The 10,039-nt window shown below is 42.3% G+C and overlaps 1 protein-coding gene across 2 annotated transcripts in view; it reads left to right on the forward strand.

The window, feature by feature from the left end:
- Nucleotides 1–9,745, forward strand: part of TCHP (trichoplein keratin filament binding) — a 413,518-nt gene extending 403,773 nt beyond the window's left edge. For both annotated transcript variants that reach the window (XM_085633293.1, XM_085633294.1), the window contains exon 13: nucleotides 8,717–9,745. In XM_085633293.1, coding sequence (XP_085489419.1) covers nucleotides 8,717–8,749 — 33 coding nt within the window. In that variant the 3' untranslated portion in view covers nucleotides 8,750–9,745. The remainder of the gene's footprint in view (nucleotides 1–8,716) is intronic.
- Nucleotides 9,746–10,039: the final 294 nt, after the last annotated feature.

A 10,039-nucleotide genomic window follows, 5' to 3' on the forward strand; every position in this document is an offset into this window, starting at 1 on the left:
TCTTGCAACAACACAATTAAAGGGAGGCATGTCTGTCTCTCCCCACCGCCACATGTCTCTGAGTCTTCCTGTCTCATGCGAGATCTCCCTCTAGGAGACAGCTGACACCGACTCTTCCCCTGAGACGGTACGGGAGATGCGTGTGTGTGCATAGTGTGTGTGTCTATATGTATATATCTGTGTGTGTATGCATGTGTGTGTGTTTGTATGTGTATATGTTTGTGTATGCATGTGTGTGTTGGTGTGCAAGTATGGGTGTGTCATTGTGTTCATTTGTCTTCATGGATGTGTACACATATGTTTGTGTGTATACCTATGTCTGTGTATGCATGTTTGTGTGTATGTATATGTGTTTGAGTATGTTGGTGTGCGTGCTTGTTTATATGTGTATGTGGGGTTGGTGTGTTGGTGTGCATGTATATGCATATGTTTATGCATGTCTGTGTGTGTTTGTATATGTTCATATGTGTGTGTAAATGCATGTGTGTGTTTGTATGTGTGCATATTTGTGTATGCATGTGATCAGAGGGAAGAGTGCACTTGAGGGCAAAGAGGAAAACATACAGGGAAGAGTATGTGAGGGCAGAGAGAAAAATAGAGAGGGAAAAGCACGTAAGGGCAGAGAGAAAAATACAGAGGGAAGAGTCCATGTGAGGGAGGAGAGAAAAATAGAGAGGGAAGAGCTCATGTGAGAGCAAAGCGAAAAATACAGAGGGTAGGGCGCATGTTAGACCGGAGATAAAACATAGAGGGAAGAGAGCATGTGAGAGCAGAGAGAAAAATATAGAGAGAAGAACACATGCGAGGGCAGAGAAAAAAATACAGAGCGAAGAGCACATGTGAGAGCATAGAGAAAAAATGCAGAGGGAAGAGTACATGTGAGGGAAGAGAGAGAAATACAGAGGGAATAGCATGTGTGAGGAAAGAGAGAAAAATAGAGAGGGAAAAGCACATGTGAGGGCAGAGTGAAAATACAGAGGGAATAGCACATGTGAGACCAGAGAGAAAAACATAGAGGGACGAGCATATGTGAGGACAAAGAGAACAAGTACAGGCTATGCCAAGCGGAAGTCATCGCGTTTACGATCAAACATCAAAGCGGCGAAAGTGAAAGTAATCGAGCAGAGCATCAAAGGGCTGGGTGAGAAGGGAGAGGGGAATGCAAGGGTCAAAGCGGCTAAAGTGAAAGTAATCGAGCAGAGCATCAAAGGGCTGGGTGAGAAGGGAGGGGGGAATGCAAGGAGCAGCTGTGCACGTGTACGCCATTGTGCACTCAAGCCCTAGGCCAGCAAAACCATGTGGGTAGCACTTTTGGAAGCCCACTTACAAAATGTCTCAAAGAGACAGCTTTCGCTGTCTCAGCGAGACCTAAAAATGACTCCATAGCTTGCAACGCCCTTTCGTTTCATTAATGTTCTCTTTTTCTTGTGCTGCCACCTCGGCCCCCTGCTCAGATCCGAGGGGGTACTTAAAGCTGTCACCGAGCCACATGGACCTAGAAAAGTCTGTGTTCAAATGCGTAGTCACATGCGCTTTCATCAATTCATGCCAGCCGCCAGACTACAACTGCAGAAAGTAATGGTGCTCAGCCGGGGTGGGGAATCCTGTGTTAAATACCACAGAGCTCGGCCTGCTCTGACTCGGGGAGGCCTGGCCTTGTGACAATTTACATCAGATGGGCTACTAGGGTTGTAGAAAAGACATCAGTCACCTCAGGCATTGTGTAGTGTAACTGGCTCTGCACCAGCTCTACCTGCCTTTAGAGGAAGCAATGTTTGAAAACCCCTCGCCCTCTGCTCAGTCCCGCCTCTGTAGTGTGTGAAAGGAGTCCTGGCTGCACTGGTAATGCTCATAAACGCAGAGTGTCATTTATGATAAGCCACTTCCTTGGGAGGGGGGTGTCAGGCACCGGCTCTTAAAAAGTAGCAGGTGACAATGTGTGAGGCTCGTTATATATACACATTTGGGTTTTTATGGAGCACTTCGTGCTGCACTGATATTGTCTGTAAGTTCTGTAAATAACGGGTTATACTGTTATCCAATGCTATAATTCTCAGCTTTATCAACTGTGTTCAATTAATACCACTGACAGCGATGATATTTTGCTAGTTGATGCGGGCCGTGAATCACAGCAGCGGTACTTCCGCGCTGCGTGTTTACGGAGTCTGTTGCCCGGGCAGCATTAAACCTCTGCCCTGGGGAGAAGTTGTTCACACTCCTGTATTGTTGCTGCATATCGGTAAATGTGCCGCGTCTATAAATGTGCTCGTAGTTTGACATTGTATTACCTGTTTGGGAAATATAAACTTTACAATTTATTTATGTCTCCTTCGTCATTAAAATATTGACATAACTTGCCCATAACAAGCAAATAAAGTGCCCAGTCTTTGCGACTCCAGTGCGCAAGTGCTAAGACATGATCTAGAGAGCTGCCTCTCCTAAGTTAACCTCTGAGTAGACCCCTCCAAAAGCGTGAGTCGGCCGCTGGGAGGCTTCTGCGCACACAGCACTACCCTAGAAATGTTGCCTGTTTGCAAATCATACATTGGTGGCGCCCCATGTCACATTCTTTGTTGGCATCCACCATGACCTCCACTGATTCCCTCACTACGACCGGTGACCACTGGTTTCATAACCGCGCCGGTTGCACACGCATCTCCCCTTCAGGTGCATTAAGCCACTGAGCTCCTTCTGGTCACAGAAGCGTTGAGCGGCAGACCATGAACACCGCACTGAGTGGACTATTCCCCTGAGCTACCTCACTGATAGAAGACGCAGGCCACATGGCCTCCCTGTCTCTGTGATCGGTGCGTTAATCCACTGAGCTACTTTCTAATATTTCAATGTGTGATCTTCGGGTAGAGCTCTTACTGATAGAAAACCGGCGACAGGCAGATAACTGTTTCATTAGCAGTCTCATTAACCAAGTGAGCGGCTATCTTACCTGCAGCCCGTGCATTACAAGAAAGCTTGTTTTAAGGATTTACTTCGTACATTTCTGTTTAGCTCCTAGGATCATTGAAGAAAACGTATGAAGTAGAATAAATGTTCTTTCTGCTAAAATATTATGGCTACAGGTCACACCAGAATAAATATATTGCACCTCTGGGAATTGGATATAACTGAGCTATCGACCTCATGCCCAGGAGGAGAAAGCCTTAAGCCTCCTTTAAACAGCAGCAGTAGCCTGCACAGCTCCCAGTGAGGCATTGCAGCAGTAGCGCAAACTTCAATAGCCCTCACAGAAGAGGGCTAGCACAGAAGTGAACTACACAAACGCCTCACATTTTCATGTGCTCATCTCTACTTTAAATATTCTTCGGTCAGAAAGCTCCCTTGCATTGCACCTTTTTCACCAGTACAGGATCCCCTAAACCTTTCCCCTTGAAGTCCTCTGTCTTTCACAATTTAATACCCGGTTAACACTATTGGTGGAGGAGCGCAACCATAGCTCACATGAGGCACAAAGAGGCATAAGTTCACAACATTCTGAATTCCAACAAGCAAGCAGTGGTGAGCACTGTAAGGTTCTTGAGGACAGTGTGAAGCTGGCAGTGGTGGGCAGAGATGAGCTGGCTCTCATGGGCAGAGTGTGAAGGTGGCATTGGTGGATAGTGTGTGAGGTGCCAGAAACAGAGGACATTGTAAAAGTTAGCACAGGTGAGCTCTTGCTTCCACACTCTATCTTGCTGTCTGTTACCATACTTTTTTTCTGCCACACTCTCAACATCTCTGTGTGGTCCTCTGTGTAATAACCTCCCCAAAAAATCCAACGCCCAGCAATTTCTTAAATGATAAATAATTCAATCGTATTGCTTTATTATGCATCATTTGTCCACTCTTTTTCAAAATTTTCTCGAGGGGGATAACACCCACCCCCCACCCTACCCCGTACCCTCCGTAGGTTGTTCGGGTTCGCAAGCTATGCTCGCTAGCCGTAGTGTAGTACGACAACAATTTTGTGCCTCAACACTTTCAAATGTCACCAGCCGCCACTGAAGTATCATCCTTGGAATCAGTGTCCAAATAATGCATTTACGACCCACGTTAAGGACCTTTGAGCATTTGACAGCCTTGTAGATGCAAAAACACGTCATTGATATCTTGTGCTAGGTCAGTAAAAACCACAGATGTAAAATTGCTTTATCATTTTATTCCATGCATTTAGGCCTTACAAGCAAACTGCACACTTTTAAAGATGACCTCAGAGTGTTTAAGAAAGAATTGTGGTTACCTTATCACAGAATTGTTGAAGGAGATGGGCACCACCAGACCATGTGTATGAAATCAGCAGGAGCCAGATGGTACTGAGAGCACATTCCTACGGGTGGACCATACATCTTTAGGAGTTGTGTCCCAGTTAGGAAGTTTGATGTAGAGGACTAAAAATAAACCTAACATTATGCAATAATACTTCTTGGCAAGCTAAAATTCTTTCTCACTCTTTCTCTGAGAATCCCTGCATCCGGAGGCATGGACTGAAGTGGGAGGCTAATAGCCTGTTTTCCACATACCAATTACAATAGAGTGTAAAACCTTTCGAGATTTCAATCCTAGGTTCTTCCTTCCTCAGCACAGGATATTCCAAACATGAAGCTGTAAAACCGAAACTGCCCAACAAGGTTTCAGAATGTTTCTCTCACATTTGCATACAATATCTGAATCATAGAGCCCCCCCCTCACTGAAAAATCCAGCATCCTATAAAAGGGCGACCCCATTGAAGTATGCAATCTTCTTCTACTGGGAAATGCCTAAAGGTGCATTTTTGGGGAATATATAATCTTAGTGTGAGTTCTTATCATTAATTTTCTCTAACATTTCAGCCACTAGTTTGAGGAGCGGGATCCTGGGAGTGAATTGTGCTCTAGGGCTGCATTTAGTGCAAAAAGCCACAGCCTATTAGTTATCATGCTTTCTGAGGATCCATATTTGATGATCCAAGACCTGGCAGTCGTACTGCCAGGTAATACAGCTCTAAATCTGGAATGCCTAGGACTCACCTCTCCACTGGTAAGTTATTTATTTATTAAGGACTACTTTGTATTTCCACTTACTTCAGATAAAAATGAAAGAAAGAAATTAAATTGCTTAATTAGGGGAGTTTTCAAGATAAACTTTGGAAATTGCACCTAACCTAGCGCATTACCAACATTGTTGCTGAACCTACCATGCCGTTTAGTCACAAGTGACTTTGGTGCCAGACCACACCAGACCACCAAGGATCCCTGAATGGCATGCTAAACCGCACAGAAATTGGTCAGTGAAATGGTCATCAGCATGGTGTTCCTACATTTCCAGATATTCCGAGGCCAAGATAAAAGGCAAAGCGTTTATGCTGTTTACATATAGAATGCCCTAGTGGGAACAAACAGCATCCTACCAGTTTACCAGGACTCTGGACCCTGGTCCAAGCCAGCTTTTCACTTCAAGGAGAACTCTAATGCCAGAGAGGAATATAAAATGTCCTCTATGTGCTAATATTTATCCTGTCCAGCCTCATGGAGTACTTGTGGTGTAACCAAGCAGTCCCACTGCCAAAGCAAACAGGAGTGGCAACTACAGTTATCCCGGTCTAGTACCTCTCTATTTGCCATCAATCAGAAATTACTCTGCCCATGTTTAGCCACACCTTTGGTTCTATAATAACAGTTTGATCTTGGTTAAAATTCAGTATGAAAGAAGTGTTTAGAAATAGTTTCGCCTGATGTCTCGTATGCCCTCTGTGTAAAAAAATGACCAGTGAAAGCTACAATTCCTACTTGACTGTCTCCAAATGGTATGGAAAGTGATCAAAGGTTTTCTGCCAAATTTTGGTCAGTGGTGAATGTAGCCTGGTAATAATGTGCTATATTCCAAAGTACAACCTGCGTACTGTTAGCCAGTAACTTCCCTAAAATCTAACAAGTAGAGGTTCGGCGTTGATGGTGGGAAATGGAATTACCTGTCCGTTGAGTTTTTAATTGATGTAAGTACCAGTTTTGTAATTGCCTCTTACATAAATGCTGGAAATTTACCATGTAAATCAGAATATGTGACTTGAAATTCCACTTAGCCAGTGTTCCCCTCAAAATGATGTAATTTGACCTCTATAATGATTCAACGAAACTCGCACTACATCAACACTGTAAGTTGTAGACACCACATTGACATTTTATTGATGCTAGTGCACCCATCCCTCGTCCGAATCGGTGGATGATTATGTTTCATATAGGTACTCCAATATAGACTCAGGCAGTCATCTAACCTTTCACCTATATTGTCCCCTACCATTGTACTACCTAACGGTTCTTGGGACTGACCTTTTACCTAGTTACGGTATTGCTTACAGGACGTGGGGTTTTCCCTGAAAACTAGCCTCAGCCATTATGCATGAGGATTCTTGGAAACTCGGCAGGACTACCTTCTTCTGCATGATAACTATGTATAAGGGTCATTCCTTCATGACACAGCAAGGTAGAACCCCTGAGGGTACCACTTTTGGTATATAAACACCATATCTTTCTGGGGTAGGCAGAGGATAAAAGGACTTACATGCTGACACACTGACCCAAGACTCTGAGGTTCCTGCACGCAGACACTCCAGCTGTTTAAAAAGAAAAATTGTAATGTTTCAAAATCATTTTTTAATAGTAAGCTGTGGTCCTTGGGAGGACTGCTTGCTCTTAAAAAATATTCTTTTTAAACATTTGCAAATGGGTCCAACTTTGAGTTGATGATAAAGTGCAAATATTTTACAACTACATTTTGGTTGCAAAGCATTAATACATCTCATTCTGATTCGGCATTTGGAAGGGCCGCCCTAAACACGCCCCTTCCAAATACCGAATCTGTATGTATTCGCAATTCCAAATTACGATTAAGTAGCATGTTACTGAATCGCTATTTGGGATCAATACGGAGTTCTGCCAATCGGCCCGTTTGCAACAGCAAAAATGCTCAGTACATCTAGCCCGATATGTCTTTACCATATACTCTCTTCATCAGCCTACGTGGCATTTTTGTGGATGCAGAAATCATCGACTGGGATGAGCAAATGTCAGAGAGCTCAGGATGCTTCCATGTCAAGATCAGATTTATCTTGTCAGTCTCTCCCCACAAGTTTGCATCTGGCAATAGAGATTTGTGAGTGGAACCGGTTTACAAATGTTCCATCGTCGTACGACTTGTTCCCTTACATTGCTCAATATTGCTTGCACCATCTATCAGAGCAAGGAATTGTAGTGTAGTTCCTATAGTACCCCTGCAGGACTTGCGCTTTTGGATAACATACATTGTGGGTCGGGTGGTAGACTGACTCTGTGCACCCCTACCACATGTTAGCCGTGTTTTGCATTAGCTAGCTCACAGTGCCACTAGAATCTCCTTTTATCAGAGAGATTAGTTTTTGGCAACCTCAGAACATAACAAACCCTGATTCCTCACACTCATGGAAACAATATACTACTTTTCACCCAGTCACTCATGCTTGCACATTATTTCTCAGAGAGATACACGGAAGAAACCGTTGAGCATGTTTACAATAAGAATTTATTGTACTGTTGTTCTTCTAGTGTAAAATATATGCGCTGCTACAAATGTTACACAGTAGCAGAGATATAGGATCAGCAGTACAGTGAATAAAAAGGAATAGTACAGTTCTACCATTTTGCAATAGTCCTGAACATATACATGAATACAAAATGCATTTATAAAATAAAGCGCATACTCCTACGATGCCTGTCTAGATGTACCTAGGTGTACCATGTGAGTTGGTGCGAAAGAGCTAAAAAGCCTAGGAGCCAAGAATCCCGCTAGGATTTAGTCGACCCCATTACCTGCATAATGAGAGTGTGGGACCTCATCCTGGTCTCGAGTTGGACACCCTGCAAGGGATGTTTAGACCACTGTCAGCTGGAGCGACTGCATGCAGGAGTCTCAGCGTCTCTGGTCAGTGTATCAGCCTTGAAGTCTTTGTTCCCTCCTGCCTACTGATAGCAAGATATGCTGTATTTATACAGTCCTTGTGCGTGTGTTAGCCATTGTTCAGTATGAGGATGATGTTGGGGATTAAACCTTGTCTGTAGATAGGAGAGGTGAAGTATACTCCCCCCGGGTAGTGTTCTCATAAATTATTCATATGTGCTAAGGATGACGTCTTAGCAATAAGGATTGGGAAAAACCCTCCCTCTGCATGGAACTAGGTGAACGGTTTAGTCCATAAAAGGCGTCAGTCCTTATAAGGCGTTCAGTCCCTATAAGGCATTCTGTCCTTATTAAGAGTTATGTCCTTATAAGGCACGGTCATATGAAATGAAAGGAGATGATGTAGGGAAAGTGTATGATGTTCCCTGGACCTATATTAGGATACTGATATGAAATATAACAGAATCAGGAGGCAGACTGTATCATAGCCCATAATAATTTAAACTAGACAATGTCTGATTGAACCCTTTGCCGCCAAACACAGCTCGATGTGCCCTCAATACTCATCGAAATGGTCGGAGGCCAGAATTATATCACGGGCTACGTTTCACCACAGATAGTCATGAGGGCCTGTGGACCATGAGTAGTAGACTCGCCGTTCCTGAGATTTACAGTAAACAAATGGTCTCTAAAGCTGGGGTAGATGCTGTACAACACAAACAATGTTGTGGTAGCTTGAGCTGTCAATGTATGATAGGCAGTACTCGTTGTTAAGAATAGAACTTAACCATATACGTATATTTTTTCATACAGGTTTTCAGGACGCCAAGAACAGCATGGACATGAATTTATTATGCAGAAATTGATGAGATGGGATCCATCTAATATTCACATCACTTTATCAGATAGTGAAATGATATTTTGCATGCTGTTCAAGACTTTCTTAATCCCGATAATTAGGAAATTTTTATTAGAAAGCAAAAGGTTTTGTATGACGTATTTATGTACAGCTAACTTTATATACACCCGTGGTAAACAGATGTAAAGAATTGCTTTTGTAGTTTTTCACAGCATGTTTTTGAAACAGACTATAGGACGAGCCTTTTCTGTTGGCAAATATAAAATGAATGATGTAATTACTTCAGAGGTATACTTGAGCTGTATTTTACCTCGCGACTATTTAATATTCTCATATTCATTGTACTTTCTGTTCTTTCTTTTATTAATTCGGTCACACCAAGGCAAGTGTATGCTGAAAGTTGCTTTATCAAATTATCTGTCTGTGCATTATTTATTGTCTAATGTATAAAGGCACATATTTATTGTAAGAAAGGGGCAATCTTCTGTTATATGATTTTCTTCAAAATGTGTCTTCGTACTTTTATGTTAGGTTTTGGTCTTGCCTCTCTGGTTGAAAACCACATCACTAATTGCTATGCTGTATTAAATCCACCTTAAATCTGCTTGATAACTTAAAATGTAGCAGGAATATACACAAGAATGTTATGCTTTAAATAAAACAAAATGCCATACTCAAGAACGGCATCCCCCCCCCCAAAAACCTAACATCAAAAATTGTAAAACAAAAGAATACATTAGATTGCTGATAAGAAGCAGAGGACCTAACCTTTGCAAGTCATGTTCGTGGGTTCTTAATTTAATCTGCAACATTTGCAGCTTTTACTTTGCATGTAGAACATGTATTGAAACTTAAGAAGCAACAGATGAGGACAACATGAATGTTTGTTATTTTGATAGCAGAAATGCTTTTAATCATTGTTAACTTTTGTAACTTAAACTAGCAGCTGTATGAATAAAGAGTGTCATTTTGTTTCTTTGTAACATGATTGGCATTATCTTCTAAATGTAAAAAATGTGTACAAATATTGAGGACTATTTTAACATGCATTGGTATAGCCGTCAGATCTGGGGTATTATAGGTGAATGATTAAGTAGCTATATGTTAGCCAAGTCTCTAAACACTTAAATATCACCTGCCTGTCTACATTGCAAGAGCTGTGCTTCAGATACCGCTAAACGTGTTATCTTTTGGGCTGTGTACTCTGGGCACCTATCTTTTTGTAGTTCTTTGTAAATAGATGTGTCTATTGTTAATGTGCATGGTTACCTTAATGT

This window comes from Triturus cristatus, chromosome 11 (assembly GCF_964204655.1).
Source record: "Triturus cristatus chromosome 11, aTriCri1.1, whole genome shotgun sequence".
Classification (NCBI taxonomy): domain Eukaryota; kingdom Metazoa; phylum Chordata; class Amphibia; order Caudata; family Salamandridae; genus Triturus; species Triturus cristatus.